The 19,116-nt window shown below is 39.1% G+C and overlaps 1 protein-coding gene across 1 annotated transcript in view; it reads left to right on the plus strand.

Moving 5' to 3' along the window:
* Nucleotides 1–19,116, plus strand: part of WWOX (WW domain containing oxidoreductase) — a 564,719-nt gene that overhangs the window by 130,054 nt on the left and 415,549 nt on the right. The window contains exon 8 of the mRNA XM_081871960.1: nucleotides 3,962–4,226. Coding sequence (XP_081728086.1) covers nucleotides 3,962–4,226 — 265 coding nt within the window. The remainder of the gene's footprint in view (nucleotides 1–3,961; nucleotides 4,227–19,116) is intronic.

The following is a 19,116-nucleotide window of genomic DNA, read 5'->3' on the forward strand; positions in this document are numbered from 1 at the left end:
CCTTAAATATTAAATTGGTTAGTCTTTAAGATGCCACAAGGCTCCTTCCCCCCTTCATGCCACAGACTCACAAAGCAAGCAAGCTATTTATTTATTTATTTATTTATTTATTTATTTATTTATTTATTTATTTATTTATTTATTTATTTTTTTTTTAGGTTGTGAAGCCTGTTTTCTGGAAGTAAGCCCCAGTGAACTTATTGGGGCTTGCTTCTCAGTGAGCATGCATATAATTGCACTGTAAGCATTTCCCCCACCCATTTAGTCTGTATTTCTAAGGCTCATGCTTGATCCCTTCACTTCAGGCATGATAGACAGTACCAGTCCAGGTATAACTTGCCACCAAGCATAGGGAGGCCCCAACAGTGGTGCATCCTCAAGTTGGGGGTGTTTGCACCTGATAAATGCTTTCCATTACAAGCAAAACACTATTTCAGCTGCAGTAGGTGACATGCATCTATATAGATAGACTAGTCAGCTAACAAGATTAGGATACTAACTGCTTGGGGTATATCAAGGGTTGTGAATCTGAGTACCATTGGTCTCACAAGGATAACTGCTGCATTTTAGGACCCTAACCTCTCCAGAGTTCTCCAGAACTCATCTGACTGCAGCAAGCAAAAAAGATTCAGCATAGCACAGAATTTAGAGGTTTATTCCAGCCTACAGGAAAGGTCTGCATAACATTTGGAAAGTAGCAGCACCATGTTTAAACATACACTTCTGCTATTTTTTGCCCTTTATTTCTTGTTGATACTCAGTTTAATAAACCACCAATATAAAGACAGGCAGATGGCTATCTAGAAAAATTCCTTTTCATGTAGAAGCCTTCAGGTTTTTTTTGCTACCTTGTTATTATTAAAAAAGAAAAGAAAAGGAAGGAAGGAAGAAACAAACAGCTGGTGTTTAATGACTCTGTCAGACCCAATTAAAAAACATCAACTAGTTACTTTGATTTGTGCTCAGTCATGCCATGGGTATACTTAAAAACATTAGACTCCGCCAGAGCTCATTTTGGCTTTGTTCACATTTATCTTTTATACCTTTAAGGCTATTGATGGCATATAACCAATGTTACAGCCCCTTTCTAGCCATCAATTTTTAATCTAAAAAGATTCTAAGAAGCAGCAAGTCTCATGTGTAGTTACTTGGGCACTTAAACTCCAGAGTATGCATTACTTGTGTACTAGAAGTGGGAGAAGATAAATGAGGAAGGCTGTTCGGTTCCTCTGCTTTAAAAGCCAAAAATTTTGATCTCAAAATATTTACAATTTCTGCTTAACGCAATTATAGTGCTTTTTTAAAAAACTAAAAAGAAAGAAAAGAAAACTCATTATAAGGGAAGAAATCAAGCAGTACAAGAAAACAGTTCCTGTAGTGGAATTGCATCCCTGAAAATAAAATATTACTATTTCTGCTGTTCTCAAGCAATGAAACTTCAGTCAGCAGAAAGATGCAGCTATTACTGGACACACCTGCTCTGGGCTTTGCATACTCTCACCAGCTGGAAATGATTGTACCAACTTCTTTCCTCCAACTTCTTTCCTCCAATTTCTCCACACTCATTGTAAGATGTATGGACTCAGAGATAGGCTTTACTGCCTTTAGTTAAAAAGAATGGCCCATGGCTCCATCAGGGAGACTTCCCATCAAATATATGATGGGTGCTGTGGCAACACAGCCTCTAAGCTCCAGAATCCCACCATGCAGTCAAAGAGCTGAACCTTTTAAGGAGGAACCTGGATCCACCTTTGCCAACCTCTCCCACACTGCCTAACAAATTAGCTGCTATTTCTGGTTTTTGTATTTTTAAAAAGTGGTCTAGCAGCCATGCTGAACTTTTTTTTAAAAAAACTAACTTACATGAATATAATAATTATAATAATCTGATACTGATAAAAACCAGTCAGGCCCCAAGAGTGTGAATTGACAGGGGAGATGCAGATGGTTCCTGTTGCTATCAAAGGCATAATGCAAATATGTAAACTGAATAATATGGGCAGGGGGAGCAGGAGAGAGAGACAAGAATCTGCTTGGAATCATTTCTTGTCAGATCTTGTAAAATGCAATTGGCCATTTCTGAATTGAGTAAGTTAATAGTTGACATTCTGATGCCATTAGGCTTTACTACAAAATGCCAAGGAGCACTCTGCTAATTCTTGTGCTGTAGAACACATTCCAGTGTTCCATTATTGGTCTTGGTAAGTCTAGAAATCAAGGTACCTATACCTTGCCAATTTGGGCAATCAAATGTGTTTCTACAGATTTGATTACCTTTCCAGGTGGTTTTTTAAAAAAAATGGTTTCCCAGTTGCCACTATCCTCACCCCGCTATAGACATCAGTTGATCAATAAATATTTTGTATGCCTAGAATGTGCTCTCCTTCAGAACCAGATATATGTTCTGATGTTCATAAGATCCAGCAGTAGGTGGGTCTTGTCACAGTGTGTTTTGACAATAAAAACACCCACCCCTTGGTGAAATGTTTGGCGAAGAGTCATATGAATTCAGCCTTTAATGCTTTTATTTGGCTTATTAAGGCTCAGTAACACACAGTTAGCAAATCTTGTTTTAGATTCCTGCATCCTTCCCATGTGTGCTTTGTTTATTTAATTTGCTTGCTTGCTTATTTGTTTATTTACTTTGCCTAAAACCAGTATGGATTACACAATAAAACAGGCCCTCTCTGAAGCTTTAAATAGATACATTCATTTCTTCTTTATCCTAATGTGTTTAAGTAAAAAAAAAAAAAAAAAAAAAAGCAATTGTATTAATTTAGGAAGCCAGGGTGAATTGGCATGTCTTACAGAGCTATGTGAGTTTAGCAACAGTCAAATATCATATGGATTGTCATTCCAGTGGTGGTAGAGAGCTGAAAGTGATAGAAGGAGAATGGATAAATCTACTCCCTCATATGATATGGACATAATTTTGTAGACCTTACCCACTTTCCATTCCATTTTAAGGAAGCTGGCAAGTTACCGTATTTTTCGCCCCATAGGACGCACTTTTTCCCCTCCAAAAATGAAGGAGAATGCAGGCTTTCCAGGCTTCGCGCAGGGGCTCCCACGGCTTGCGGAGAGTTGCCTGCATGCCGAAGGCTGGTCGCACTGAGCTCAGTGCACCCAGGCTTCACGAAGCTCACCACAAGGCGCAGGAGCCCGGCACCGGGCTCCCACGGCTTGCAGAGAGTTGCCTGTTCTGGGGGCCGGGGTCGGGGGAAGCTTGGGCTTTCCCCACCCCAGCCCCGCGCCTGGGGAAAAATAATAATTTTCCCCCTTTATTTCCCCCCCAAAAAACTAGGTGCACCTTATGGGACAGTGCGTCCTATAAGGCGAAAAATACAGTAAGCTTTTAGTTTATAATGACCCAATTTACATGATATATAACACTATACTCCTGATGTCTGTGGAGCAATTGTCCTTCTTAACCAAGAGAAGAATTTAGGAAGACTGTTGTTGTTGTTTAGTCGTTTAGTCGTGTCCGACTCTTCATGACCCCATGGACCAGCGCACGCCAGGCACTCCTGTCTTCCACTGCCTCCCGCAGTTTGGTCAAACTCATGCTGGTAGCTTCCAGAACACTGTCCAACCATCTCGTCCTCTGTCGTCCCCTTCTCCTTGTGCCCTCAATCTTTCCCAACATCAGGGTCTTTTCCAGGGAGTCTTCTCTTCTCATGAGGTGGCCAAAGTACTGGAGCCTCAGCTTTACGATCTGCCCTTCCAGTGAGCACTCAGGGCTGATTTCCTTAAGAATTGATAGGTTTGATCTTCTTGCAGTCCATGGGACTCTCAAGAGTCTCCTCCAGCACCATAATTCAAAAGCATCAATTCTTTGGCGATCAGCCTTCTTTATGGTCCAGCTCTCACTTCCATACATCACTACTGGGAAAACCATAGCTTTAACTATACAGATCTTTGTTGGCAAGGTGATGAACTATTTATTTGTTTATTTTTAAAGGTTCACGGATATTAAAGACAACTCAGGAAAACTTGACTTCAACACACTTTCACCATCAAAGAAGGAATACTGGTCTATGCTGGCCTACAACCGGTCTAAGTTGTGCAATATTCTTTTATCCAATGAGCTGAACCGCCGCCTTTCTCCCCATGGGGTGACATCAAATGCAGTGCATCCTGGAAATATGATGTATACATCCATTCATCACAACTGGTGGCTGTTTACCCTGCTGTTTACCTTGGCTCGCCCTTTCACTAAATCCATGGTAAGTGAACTACATTTTATACATCTTTGGATTATTAAGTGTGCTAGATTTTCAGAAATCCTGCTGTAACTTTCTTATTTCAGCAACTTTCATAACTGCTAACTTCAGCAGTGGCTACCATAACCATGAAACTCTGAATAAAGGAGTCTGCATTTCTAGCTTGCTTTGATTGCTTTTTGATAGACAGTTGTGCATTTTCAGTGTCATGCAATTCTGTGCATATATGTTGTGTACAGTGTGAATATCAAGTGAGTCTTTGCTGAGTGGTGGATCAGAAATGTGAGAGAAGAGAGAGGTGGAACTGCAGATAACATTATGCTTGGGAGATGCTATAAAGATGGGATGGGGAGAAGAAAAATAAATGCTGACATCTTTTTGAAAGCAAAACAACAACTCTGAAATATATGAATGATTAACTCCATAGCATCTCATTGACTTTCATAACATCTAAAATTTGGAGCTGTTTTCATATACTTGCTACAGTTCTGCCTTAAAACAAAATGTTTGTGTTGGCACCTAGGGAAGCAGAAAAGTATCAAATCTTAAGGCTGCAAGAGCTTAGCAGATGTTTCAGTGAACGGAATTTTCAAATTCTTTAGCATTAAAAATAGCTAGAAATCTGAGGTGCTTGGGTTTACACTTTCTGTTTCGGTGCAGAGCCAACCATTGTGCTTGAGTTTTAACAGATGTGCTGTTCTTTTTTTTCAAGTGGATGGGAATATAACACTACTACTGCTGTGTAGTTATAAATTATAATCAGAAAAATTTCTTAACCTTAGATAGGTATAGTGAAATAATTGTATGCTCAAGCAATATGCCTGCATGTCTATGCCCCAGTGCCACTAAGAAGATCCATGCTGGTAAGAAGATTAAAGCATATATATTTCTTGCTGGATTGGTCAAGTGAATTTCACATTTGGATACACCTGAATATTTATCTGACTGATAAAGGTGAGATATACTGTCCTGAAAAGATACTAAATACTTTTTAAAAATGAAAGCTCACATTCTGGGGGTACCTGCCCAGCGGTATTCCTAGAAACCTTCATGGGCACCTTGTTTATATCATCCATAAACAAATCTGATTCAGTAGAATTGCTCAGATATGTTAATGACAGTTTAAAGGAGGATTTAAGAAGCAATACTTTTTTAAAATCCTGTTTTATTATTTTCAGTCTTTTCATTTTTAGCACACCTATGACTTTACCTACCACCTACTAAAGCTCACAGTACTTAAGTAGTGAACACATGGTGCAGTAGATTCATGAATGGCACCCAATATGCTTACCTTACCTTAGCTGAATGCCAGCTTGTTCTCCACCTTCTTCTTTAATTAAACTTTAAAATGAACAATGAAGAGCAAGAACAGAGAAACACTTGAGATTATTGGCTTGGAAGAAAATGATCTGCACCCTAGAGAAAGCCAATTGCACATAAGCAATTCCCCAGTGGATCATATTTAGCCTGGGTGTCAGCACAAAACTCTTGACATTGAATCCTCCCTCACAGACCAAGTCATCAAACCATCTTTGATCATGCTTTATGCAACAGCAGTTTCAGTTATTAAACCTCCTACAGGGTCTGCTGCTGGCAGGCTAAACCACTGTTATTTCTTTTTTTAAAAAAAACCAGCCAGGATCAATCCAAATAGAGGCAGAAATCCTGAAATTCCTTGTTCACAGTGGGCACCACTGAAGTGGTTTTGAGGCTGTATTTTGGCAGTTCAGGATGCCAGTTCATACTGAAGTAATTAAAGTTATGCACTCTAAATGGTATAACTATTTTGATTCTAGTTAGCTTGTAGGCTGATCTCAAGTATGGAAGAGCTTGCATTAAACTTCAAAGTGTTAGTGAAGTAGTGGGGAACCTGCCCTCCTCAGTTCTTACCCTTTGTTTTTGGACTTCAGCTCCTGTCATCACCAGCCTGCACGGCCAATGGTCAGGGCTTATGGAAGTCGCAACTACTGAAGGGCCACAGGTTTTCCACCCCTGGTTTAGTGTATAATATTTTCACTATATATTGGTAATTTGGTAACTCAAATATAATCTTTTACCAATGTTGTTCAGTCCTCACAAAAGTAAGATATTTAGTCAAATACTCAAGAAATCAAAAGCCACATGCAAGGAACCAGGAGAACCAGTCAAATACACAAAAAGCTGAAGAGAAAATTAAGTTTTTCCAGAGAGTAAAAAAGACCAGGGACCAGGGACCATTGGTCAAATTAAAGGTAAAGGTAAAGGGACCCCTGACCATTAGGTCCAGTCGTGACCAACCCTGGGGTTGCGGCGCTCATCTCGCTTTATTGGCCGAGGGAGCCGGCATACAGCTTCCGGGTCATGTGGCCAGCATGACTAAGCTGCTTCTGGTAAACCAGAGCAGTGCATGGAAATGCCGTTTACCTTCCCGCCGGAGCGGTACCTATTTATATACTTGCACTTTGCAGTACTTTCGAACTGCTAGGTTGGCAGGAGCAGGGACCGAGCAATGGGAGCTCACCCCATGGCGGGGATTTGAACCGCCGACCTTCTGATCGGCAAGTCCTAGGCTCTGTGGTTTAACCCAAAGCACCACCTGCGTCCCTAATTGGTCAAATTACAATGTTATAAATGTGTTATAACACTGTGACACCAGATGGCGTTGTAGAGCTGAAATCACAACTCAATGATATTTTCCATTGTGAGCTTTACAACTTTTTTAAAAGAGCGTTTTCAGAGTGGTTTTTTATAGCTTGGTAGATCTAGCCCCAGTCATCACAGGCTGAAGGCATAGCTGGCCTGGAGGGCAGGATGACTCCTGCCTGTCATGGCCAGCAGGAGAAACAACCCTAATGAGAAAAGTCATCCATCCCTATCACAACATAAAAATTCATGGTCAGTAAAAATTTCCATTTTCCTACATTTCCTAAGAGCTGGAGCTTGCAGAGGAGCAATTCCAAATAGGTTGCCCCTTTAGGCATGATATGGTTTCACACACTTGGGTGCATAAACTTACATCTGTCTGTATAGCTGGAGGTCAACTGAACAATAATATGTAGAAGGTTTCTTAAAGTGTGCTTTGTGTCGTGATATTGATACTTCTTCCTGACCTTTAGGAATGGCTGGCTTGCTTTACCTAACTCTGGTCTTTATTTCTGTTCATGCCATCTTTGTAAAAGTGCCATACCGCTTTAAACCTTTTCCCAATCAGTTTCATATGATGGGTTCTCTTTAATCATTTACATTCTGGGGAAAGTCAAATATTCCATAAGAAGCCAAAGTAATCTAGCTGAAAATATAGTGTTTGTGCAGCTGGATATTTTATTTATTTGAAGTATTGCGAGAACTCTCTTCTGACTTTACAGAAAAAAGGATGACGAGTAAACAGTAAGAGGGTCCAAGTAATCTGAACCTGAAAGTCCCTTCTTTTAGAGCAAAGTCATAACATTTTCCATGTTCCAAAAAAGAAAAAGAAGTCTACAAAGCTATATAATGCTCTTATAGTACTGCTGTTTTTTTCTTACTTTGATCAGTCTTTAAATGTGTTGATATTACCAGATAGAAAAATACTAATTACTGTCTATTCTATGATATTTCATTCATCATTACTTATATTTTTTGGCTAGGCACAATTCACACATAACATTAACATTTTAAAATGAATTTTCCTTGCCTTTTTCTGTTCTCTTTCTGTTCTGTTCTTTCACTAAATGTCTTAAGATGTTTATATATCCCATCTTCTTTCAGAGGTATTAAAGCTGTTCGGTACTCTGATTGAAATACAAGATATTTTGAACTACTGTTCCATATTTTTAAAAATAAAAGATGCAGGGAATGTGTGGTCCTACCTCTTAGTTTGTGCATCGTGCAATCCAAGCATGGGTGCCAACTTGAAAAAAAATATTGGGGGACCCAGGTAGGCCCCACCCCACATAATTGATGACATGATGCAGGGCACACACACCATTTGAATGGTAATGCCCATCAACTTTTGAGGGGAAGCTCCCTCTAATATTTTAGGGGGGGTGAAGGGACCTTAGCCCCTAGGAGTTGGTTTTTAATTTTCAAGTTTATTTTATTATTATTTTTAAAAATATACCCTGATTTTTGATGAGCCTGCTCCACAAAGCAGATTACAGTGTGAAATATACAAATGCAACACACACAAATAATAAGCCTAATAAATTGTTTATTATTGATTATTGTTTTGCTGTTCTTTGAACCTTGTTAGTGGAAAGGCATATACATTATTGTAATAGTAATGAATCATTCCCAGCAAAGATTCAGGTACAGCCACTCACAGCTATGGCCCGGCACTAACTAAGAGTCTCTTGCTGATTGTTCATAGCTGCATTGACCCACCAACATACAGCAGTCCTCCATCTGGCCCCTGAGTTTAAATATCTAGAGACAAAGGAGTGCTTGCTAGCTGGGTTTTGTTTGCTGTTACTCTTGGCATGTACAGTAATACTCAGTATCACATTTCGGTGTCTACTTACTGCTGACATTCACTAATCACCTTCAGTGTTGTGTTTGAACAACCTTCAGCTTATTTGTATTAAGCCGAAATAAGTAAAAGGTGGATTCAGTTTAGCACGTTTGAACTTAAAACAGAAAATGCATACAACAAAATAAAACAAATAGAAGAAAAGAAAAATAATCTCACAAATTCTGTTGATGTGAAAACAGTTCACTACCTTCCTCTAAAGAAGGTGTGTGATCTTATCTAAGATGATTTATTATGTATGTTGAAATGATTGATCCTGTTTGGCCTTTTCATTCAATTATGAAAGAAAAGGGAATAAATATTACTGAATTGATCACAGTGTTCAATATATAAATATGGATTTATCCTGTCCATTACTTATTTCAATTATTGTGGAAATATTGATTGCAAAACACACACAACCATAATGCACTTTAAAACTTTCCAGTTCAGGTATGCATATTGCTTTGGATTTTTTGGGAGGGGAGGGCTGTCAGAGTAAGAAGGAGATATTTGTGTATCATTTTATTTTTCTGCTTTCTAGAGTTTTTAGATTAGTCATATCAATCTCTTCTTGGCAGTTGGATGACAAATATAAAGATAATAGTCAAATTCCATCCATTATTTTAGTGAAACCATATATATTTGCAGTTAATACCAATATTGATATAGCAAACTCTTCTGTGCATGCCAGAAATCCATATACAGTACTTGAGGAATTATATTAATTGGAAAAACATTCCATAGAAAAGAGATAAATATAACAGTCACATTTAAAATAAGTCATTTTTTATGTATACAAAGAGCTGTTCCTGTAGAAAACTCTTGTATATTTATCTTCAATATATATGGTCCGGCTAACAGCACTGCATGTTTCTGAAATAGTGGCGAATTCCAGGCATAATCTTTATTCCTCCTTATTTTGGATAGGTTATATACTATTTCCTACCATATTTATTTCTCCCTTTCTTGTTAGCAAATTGGCATCTCAAGGTGACTGATATAGAGTGGTTGGTTTACAGTGGGCCATGTTTAGTGGCTATATTTCCATACCAGCTGTAAATACCGTCTATCCAACACTTATATGGCCAAATCACCTTTCAATAAAGATTTTTAACTTTTGAAACTTATGAAACCAAGAATATAACATGGTGCCATATGCAGTTGGAAGTATTGGTTATCCATTGTGCATCTTCTATCACACAGCTGGAGGGGATTCAGCACATTAAGGCACCACTTCTCAGTACAATGGTACCTTTGGTTGCGGACAGGATCTGTTCTAGAGGTCCGGTTGGATCCCGATGTTTCTGCAACCTGAGGACCACTTCTGTGCATGCGCAGACTGCTTCTGCGCATGTGCATGTGGCAAAACATGGTAAATTACTTCTGGGTTTGTCGCGCGCACATCCCGAAGTTTACGTAACCAGAGGTTTACGTAAACGGAGGTTTGACTGTAGTTGGGTAGCACAACACTTGAGAATTTGTCAAGGACTGAGGTAGAAGATGGCAAGGGTGGAAATGAGGGGTTGGTGGGTGAGTACAGCTAGGTTCTGTTAATAAATTCACAATGCTGGTAATGTATGACTGAGTAACAGAACACATGGTTAGGGAATCAGTTTGTGTGCCCCTCTCTCCACCTTACCTCACAAACTTGCTGTAATATTTAAACACATTGCATACATGCCATTACCATTGATCCTAGGTCCAATATGTGTGATATTTAGCTCTGTATTTTAGGAATTAAAATATCATACCTACTCACATTAGATTAGATTATTTAATTTCTATACCTCTTAATATATTAAAAATATCTCTAAACAGTATTCAGAAAACTGAAGCAAAAACAGACATCTTAAACAAAATATTCCAAAAATATAGTTCCATATTAAAATGTTACATTAATACAGAGTTACTAATATATATTAATCAATATAAATTCATTTTCCTTCTGACACCCCCCCCTCTCACCCTCCGGGTTCTAACCTAGGGTTCAGCAAATTCTCAGCTCACCTGTCAGGATGTCACCAGAAGGTGTGCTGTCTTCCAGGTGTGAATTACAATGAACATAATTAATGTTGCATAGCACCAGGGCATTTTTTCAGGTGGAGCTCACTGGAACTCAGTTCTGGCACCTCTCAGGTGGGCACTATTGCCATTATAAGAGTTCATGGTGAGTTCTGGCATATCTTTTTCTAGAAAAATAGCACTGTCACCTCCATTGGACTTCATGCTGAAATAAGAAATGGGTCTCTATCACTGAAAGCTGGATATAAAGAGTCAGCAAGGATACAGAATAGAAGAGATAATTGCTACAAGGTTATGGACAAGTTTCCATTACACCCTTTTCATGGTAGCCACTACATGACCTGAGTTCCAGTTGTCAGCACTCTACAAAGAAATTGATCCTATGGAGGCTGAGAGATTTGTATGCATTAATACTAAATATGCCACTGGAATTTTGTGAAAAGCCGCTCCAAGAGTCTGCCAGTATGTGCAGAATTGTGGGTGTGATACTAGATATATACAACTGGCTAGAGATGAGTGTGTGTATCACCTTCCACACTGGAACACATTGGTAGTATGAATAATATTCTCAAGGCTGCAAAGTTTATTGCTTCTGACTTTCTCACTTTCCCCATCAATTCTACTCTGACTTAAAACAATTTTAATTGCATGCTGTTCAGATACAAAAGTGGGCATTATTGTGTGTCTACCAAGTTGATTCCAAAATTTATAACCCCAATGAAACTTGCCTTATTGATGGGTACACAAACAGTCCCAACAAATATTTCATGGTTGAGCTGAAGGTTAATGGAGTCATCAACAGAGCCTTTGATATCTTCATGTGATTTTGAAGACCTAGCAAATATGCAGTAGGTGTAGATTTTGTATCTTTCCCCTTGTCAGTGGGTAAAAATCACCAGAGGAAAATGGCCAGAGGAAAAAGGATGAAGCATCCCTTTCCTCAACATTCTTCCACTCATGAACATAGCCTCTAAGTCTGCTTATTGTTAATATCATCAGTAATAATGATGATGTCTGGAGAGAATTATTACTATCTGGAGAGAGTAGCACATGGCAGCTCACAAGGAGTTTGTCCTGGTCTGGGTTTCAATATGCATGTGTCCTACAGATACAGTTGTTCAAAAGAGAGGATTGGGTGCTCCGCGGCTAGCCATAGTTTGTTACTGTGTGATGTGTGTGACAAAGTCCTTAGATTATATAATATGATTTTTTTTTAATCTCAACTATTATTCATGATTAACTAAAGGAAATTTTTGTGCTAAGAATTACAAATGTGTGTTTTCATGGCAAGGAGAAAGGTAGACTTATAAATCATAATATAAATCTGATAGATTTATCAATGAATGTTCTTGGTTTTTAGTTGTTTGGATACTTAAATTTTGGGGCAGGGGAAATGCCTCTACCTTTCATAGATTCTTTCAAAAATAAGATTCTTTCTACTTCAGAGACACATATTACTCTGCCAGCTTGAATAACCGGCCATGTTTCAGCCCCAAATGTCAAAAATAAACAGATGAAAGTGTGTGTTATATTTTTTACACTGTTGTCAGATGCTATTGGTTTGTCTTTTTCAGAGTTCTATTTATTTCAGTAAATGCTGTTACCTCCGCAGCTCTACTTTCATAGACTTCCATCAGAACCGTTCTCTTGAGGTCAAATAAATGAATTATCAACTTTTTTATCCCTGTTATCCATTTTGCTGCTGACACTTAGAAGTTGCCTGGTTATTTATTTATTTTGTTTGTTTTCTGTAGTAGAGCAAAGCCACCAGATCATAATGTTAACTGTCACTTTTTGGAAAACAGAGGCTGATGCATCTTCAGCCTGAAAGTGAGGCTAGGGAACAATATACCCCTTTTGTTTGTGATACGACATGCATTATATTAAATTATTAACTAGCCAAGGCATAGTGAATTGAATGCTGAATTTTAAAAATGAGATCACTTCCAGCTAGCCAAGCCACACACTGCTCTTTGCCAATAGATTTAGTCCTCATATACACGTTCAGTACAAGTAGAATTACCAGTTTCCAGTTCTCAAAGCTGAATAGCCTAATTAGCATTTTTTACTAATTGTTGCTGATTAAAAAAATTAAGTAATGGTTTAGGAAAGGGCTAAGCAACTTCCTCCCCCCCCCCCGATTTTCCACCCCAAATTATCCCCATCAAATGGGGCAACAGTTTCTTAAAAGGCCTCCAGATCAGTTTAGTTTGGGTCCATCGTGCCAAAAATTGGGTGAAGTCATGCCAAAGTAAAAAAACAAATTACCCAGCTGCAACAAGATTCTGGTTCGATTCCTACCTTTTGTTTGAGGAGGGAAGTGAACATGTTGGAGCCCAATCACAGCTATGTTGTAATCCTATATTTCTCTATTGTATCCTGTGGGCATCTCTACTTTAGGGTACACTTGAATTTTGATCTTGCTGGTTGTGCAAATATTTTGGGTGGTCCTTTGCAGTCCTAGAACCCATCTCTGTGGGGTTTGCAGATGCATTACAGTGCATATCATGCTTAAAATTAGTGCTAATTTAAAAGCTTGAGGTTGTTGTTGGCATCCGTCTGTCTCAAGAGACACTGGAGTGTGCCTCTGGGGATGAAGTCAAACAGCAGCACTGCAGTGACCTCCCTGGGGTCCAATGCTGGGTGATGTGTATGGAGATCCTGGATTGCCCAGTTGATAGGACTCCCATACCATAATATGTGTGAAGTTATGTAGGTTTGGTGTGGTCACTGAAGAAGATACTGTTTGCAAGTATACAAACCCCCTGAAGAAGGTCTTTTTGTTGGGCTACTGATAAATATTTATCAGCAGTTGGATACATAGTCTCTCAAACCAAGATTGGTTTGAGTTTGTTTCATTGAACCAATTTCTTTTAATTTGATAATAAAAATCAAGAAAGGAGTAGTCCTCCATATACAAAGTTTCTTAAGGTATTAATTGTAAATGCTTACATGAGGCTAAAGACGCTCCAGGTTGGGATCTACCATTTTGTATGTTCATTGAGACCTGTTGCTATAGGGATTCAAAACAAAAAAACAGACAAACCCCAATTTGCTGTAAAATACTATGCTTCCTCGTTAATATTCATTATTTTATTTTAAAATATTTGCGTATATTACACAATACATCTAAGCTTAAAGGGTGTAGAAAGATAGGTTTTCCTACAAAATGTTCCATTTTTTATTTGTATGATCTTGAATTATGAATTATAGCAGTTCTTAATTCTTTATTTTTGAGGAATCGGAGGATCTTTTTTAAAAGTCCTTTCAGCATAGCATTTATGCAAGAATAACTACTCTTGGATTCAATTGCATTTAAGGAAATGTTGTTGTATGGCTTTTTATGTTCCGAACTTCAATCAGCCAGTGCCAGCAGTATCCCTAAAGAAACACCCTCAATAGACCATTTTCAGCATTTTGCTGCAATTAAACTCCTCTGGTTTTAGCCCTCAGGCAATTTAGTACCTTTTTACATATGCACATTATGAACTTTTGACCAGGGCCTGGTAGTCATATATTAGAGAGCAGCTTTTGAAAGCAGACTTAACAAGTTCCTCTGAGTATTACATTCCGAGTCAGTTGTGGAAAAGGTAATTTAACCAACTTGCAGAGAGGCCATTCAGAATCTTACTGATGATCCTAAATATGTCTCCCTCTCTCTCTGCCCCCCCCCCTTTCTTGTTTCCTCTGGAAGCTGGTAGCAAGAGCTCTCAAAGTATGTGATTGATCTTTTATTCAGTAGCTAACGAGGGCTGTGATTCTATTAGTGCTCTACAAGGCAAGGGAACAGTGATTTAATGAAGTGTCTGGTGAGCTGGTCATAGATTTATCCTGTTGTCTCTAATTTGCAGAGCCCTTGCGAGTGGTAAAAGAAACTGCACTCACGCTGCCATTAGGCAGGTATTTCCTTAGTAAATTGTTGTAAGGTCAGGTGTAGTTACCTTAGTGGAGACAATGCCTTACCTCCTCAGTGTCTCCAGATGACAGCCGCTGCACTAAGCACTCACTGAAGCAGAAACACGGAGATCAGAGGTCCATTCCGAGTCCCCCTTAGCCAATGCTTGAGCAGATGAACTGCCAAGTGCAGCTAATAGAGTCATAATTGGTGATTAGAACTGGGAAGGCACAATGACATCTTAATACAAACTGGTGCGTACTGTAGTTAGTGCCAGCTGTTGTTAAGTGTGTTGGTGTGGACTAATATGTGTTTTCTCTGCTTCAGTTCTAAGCAATTAGGCAACACATCTTTAATAGTTATTGAGCAGCCAGAAAATAAAGGGTGGTGGTTGCGGGAGAAAATCCTAGGCCCATCAAAATGGCATTCATGTGCTTATTGTACACTTAGCTCAGCATATAAGCTGTCAGCATTAGCTCTGAAATGATGCAGTAAAAAGTTGGCATAAAGAGCAGAAATCTAATAAATATGGTGTGGTGCTTTTTTTTGCTTCACCAGTGGCAGAGCATTAATGTTTCACTGTTCCCAGGGATCATTGATTCCCCCCTCCCCCCAAATGAGCCATTTCCTTTCTGATGAATAACTATCCTGTTTTGCTGTTTTACCAAATTGTTAAAGCTGGCACTGGAAGCTTCTGTACCTGAATTAACCACAAATTAGTTTTGGTTAAGGGCAGCGTGTTAGGTTGGGGTAACTGGTATATAAGGCAGACATGGAAACTATTGAGACCAGAATGGAAGGGCTTTTATTGTTGTAACAATTTTTAATCCTTTGTTCTTGTGCACCAAAATGGTACTTAGGAAGAAACACATGAATGAGCTTCTGTAGCTCATTAGAGTGTTAGTAGCCACACAGAATTGGTTAATGTGGCCTGATTGCTTTCTACTTACCGTATTTTTCACCCTATAGGACGCACTTTTCCCCCTCCAAAAATGGAGGGGAAATGTGGGTACGTCCTATGGGGCGAATACAAGCTTTCGCTGAAGCCTGGAGAGCGAGAGGGTCTCGCTCTCCAGGCTTCAGGAAGCTCTGCGCAACCCTCCGGAGTCCGGCGCGAAGCCACACCAGCCTCCAGAAGGTCGTGCAGAGCTACCTGCCCTCCCGGGGTCCGCGCAGCTCTGTGTGACCCTCTGGAGTATTTATTTGCTAATTACATTTCTATTCCATTGTTCTTCCATCATGGAACTCAATATGGAATGCATGGTTTTTCTGGCAATCTCCTATTCAGGCCCTGATCTGACCCAGACCTGTTTAGATTCAGCAATGTTCCTATATCATGGGGCTTCATATCATAGACTTCCATCAAAGATCTCAGAGCAATATGCATGATATTTCCATACTCTCACTTCAAATTTAACTTCACAAACCTATGAAGGAAATCAGACTGGAATAGAGTGTGACTGGTGCAAGGTTACCAAGCAGTTTTCATGGCTTTTGTGGGGATTTGAGCCCTGATTTCCCTTGCCATAGTCTGACACTCTCAGCACTACATCATTGTAAGTCTCATAAGTGTGACAATAGCTTGCCATTTGCTTTTCCTATCTTTGATCTTAGTACAGTGGTACCTCGCAAGACGAAATTAATTCGTTCTGCGAGTTTTTTCGTCTTGTGATTTTTTCGTCTTGCGAAGCACGGACTTTGGAAAAGCTTCAAAAATCACCAAAGTCTTCAAAAACCTCAAAAAAGGCTACCACACTGCGTGCTATGAGTTGCTCCTCGAAGTGAATGCACGGTTTTAAGAAAAAGGAAACAAACTTGCAAGACAAAGGAAACAAACTTGCAAGACGTTTTCGTCTTGCGAAGCAAGCCCATAGGGAAATTTGTCTTGCGAAGCAACTCAAAAAACGAAAAACTCTTTCATCTTGCGAGTTTTTCATCTTACGAGGCATTCGTCTTGTGAGGTACCACTGTATCTTATTTTTATATCATTTTCTTCCTAAGAACTGTGTTATGTAACCTGAAGGATGGTACTGCCAGACAACGTAGATCCTTAGTAAGTGACAAGAATTGATGCTTTTGAATTATGGTGCTGGAGGAGACTCTTGAGAGTCCATGGACTGCAAGAAGATCAAACGTATCAATTCTTAAGGAAATCAGCCCTGAGTGCTCACTGGAAGGACAGATCGTGAAGCTGAGGCTCCAATACTTTGGCCACCTCATGAGAAGAGAAGACTCCCTTGAAAAGACCCTGATGTTGGGAAAGATGGAGGGCACAAGGAGAAGGGGACGACAGAGGATGAGATGGTTGGATGGTGTTCCTGAAGCTACAAACATGAGTTTGATCAAACTGCGGGAGGCAGTGGAGGACAGAAGTGCCTGGCGTGCTCTGGTCCATGGGGTCACGAAGAGTCGGACACGACTAAACGACTAAACAACAACAACAAGTGACATTTGAATTTATGTGACGTGCTATTTAATTTGTTGCTTGCTGTTTGTGCCAAAGGATCCCTGGTTTTTGGCCCCCATGAAAAGAACTGTAATTTTTATATGTCAGTTCTGGGGGAAAAGGGAATAGGTGTGGGAAATCAGTCAAATAATTTGCATGTAGTTAAAGGCAGGCTGTACAATGTGCTTGCTAAATGGTAAGATTCCTAACTTGCACATGTTTTTACTGGGATGTCCGTAGCATAGTCTCCTCCTGTGCTGAACTAGTATAGCACAGTATATTGTCATATAGCAGATCAAGCAGAAATCCTGCTTCTGTGGATTGGCATCTTGACAATTAGCTTTCTGTGAATTTTAATTGTAAGCTGCTTTGGGAGCCAATCTTGACTCAAAGTGGGGTATTCTTTATCGTTTCTGTAAACCTTATGAAATTCAGTGCACTTTTCCTTCTGTAAATGCTGCCCCCTGCAATTTCTGTGGTTATATTTCAAAGGAAACTATTTGAAACAAGGAGCCATGTTTTATGGACTGCACTACTACAGATTGCAAGTGTTGTTGGGAGTGGGGGCCATAACTGAATGCATCCTGAGTAAGAGAGATTCGCTGCATGTACAATATTAGCATTATCAGAGAACAATCAATACTGGAACTTTTTCCCTTGACACTTAGGATGCGCAAGAAGAGCATTCAAACATGTAGTTCCTTAATCTGTTATCTTAAGTAGTATAGTCCAGGAATGGTTTTATCATCTTCCCTGGTGTGTGTGTGAGATAGAGAAAATTGTTCAAGGAGAAAATGGTGAATGTCACTGAAAATGTGTTTTTATTTATTATTAAAACATTTATAGGCTGCACTTCACCCTTATGGATACAGTGGGCATGAATAAATTTAAATAAGCCACAAAAATGCAAACAGGAAACAATCATATTAAAACAATGAGAGGCAAATGAAAACAATAAAATCATTCTAAAACAATCTTATCAGGAACACAGATAAGTTTTGACCTGGCCCTGAAACAATTGTAAAATCACTGGGTTGTGCTGCTAGGGGGAGGTCCTTCAAAATGAAGGAAGCCACCACAGAGAAGACTGTGCTTCTTGTAAGGCTTTGTTTTCTGTACTTTTTTCTTCCTACTTATTTCTTAATATTACAATCAAGTTAGGAGTTTGTTACCAATTAAGTAAAATTTGCATATTGCGGTCTGGCAAAGACCTTGAACAGTTTTACACTGAACTTCTGTGAAGCTGAAATGTATCTCCAGATAAAACTAAATGGTCAGCAAGAGGATTCAAAACAAGTTAACTAAAGTTTCTAATTTTCTAATAATGTCACTTGTGTCTTTTGCAATCTTATTATAGTATTTTCTAGCATACTTCCATATCATCTTTGTCATTTTAAAAAGTTCTGTGATGGGACTAGAAATCTAAGCCTTTTAGCCCATAGATCATTTCACCAGGAAACTCCATAAATGGCTTATTGTAGATTAGATGATGTGGTTCAGAGCACATCCAGATCAATAAAAGATCAGTCTTAACCTAGCAAAGTGCTCTTACTTTGATTCTTCTTAGTAAGCAACCAATGTGAAAATGTATGGTTAAGTGTTTTGACTTTTTTTGAAGGGGGTGAAACTTTAAGTATTCCTAATTCTTAAATTTCTATAATAACTCTTTCTTCTAAAAAGGCCCCAGTTCCTTCAGATTCTGTTAGCATTAGAAGCAGTGTTTTCTCTGTATATAAAACTATATATACATACATAGCCTGATAAAAAGGCCTGCCTTGTCATAATGGACAATAACTTCCAAAGAACTGAGTACAGACAGGCATTTGGTTTGAACCACTAGTACAAACCACATTCCCCTTCCCCCAAAGCACTACAAAGTATTTCACAGAAGGAAAACCCCAAACCCAACAAAAAACTACCTACACCTAAAGACCACACAAAAATGAAGCTGGACTCACTGACTTCCCTCCTAAGGGCTACAAACAGGCAAAACCCACTCACCCTTCAAAGCCATAAAGGACCAGCTATAAGCTTTCATCTTTCAACCACAAAAAATAAAAAT

The sequence above is a fragment of the Podarcis erhardii genome, assembly GCF_964252035.2.
Source record: "Podarcis erhardii genome assembly, chromosome: 7".
NCBI classification, from domain to species: domain Eukaryota; kingdom Metazoa; phylum Chordata; class Lepidosauria; order Squamata; family Lacertidae; genus Podarcis; species Podarcis erhardii.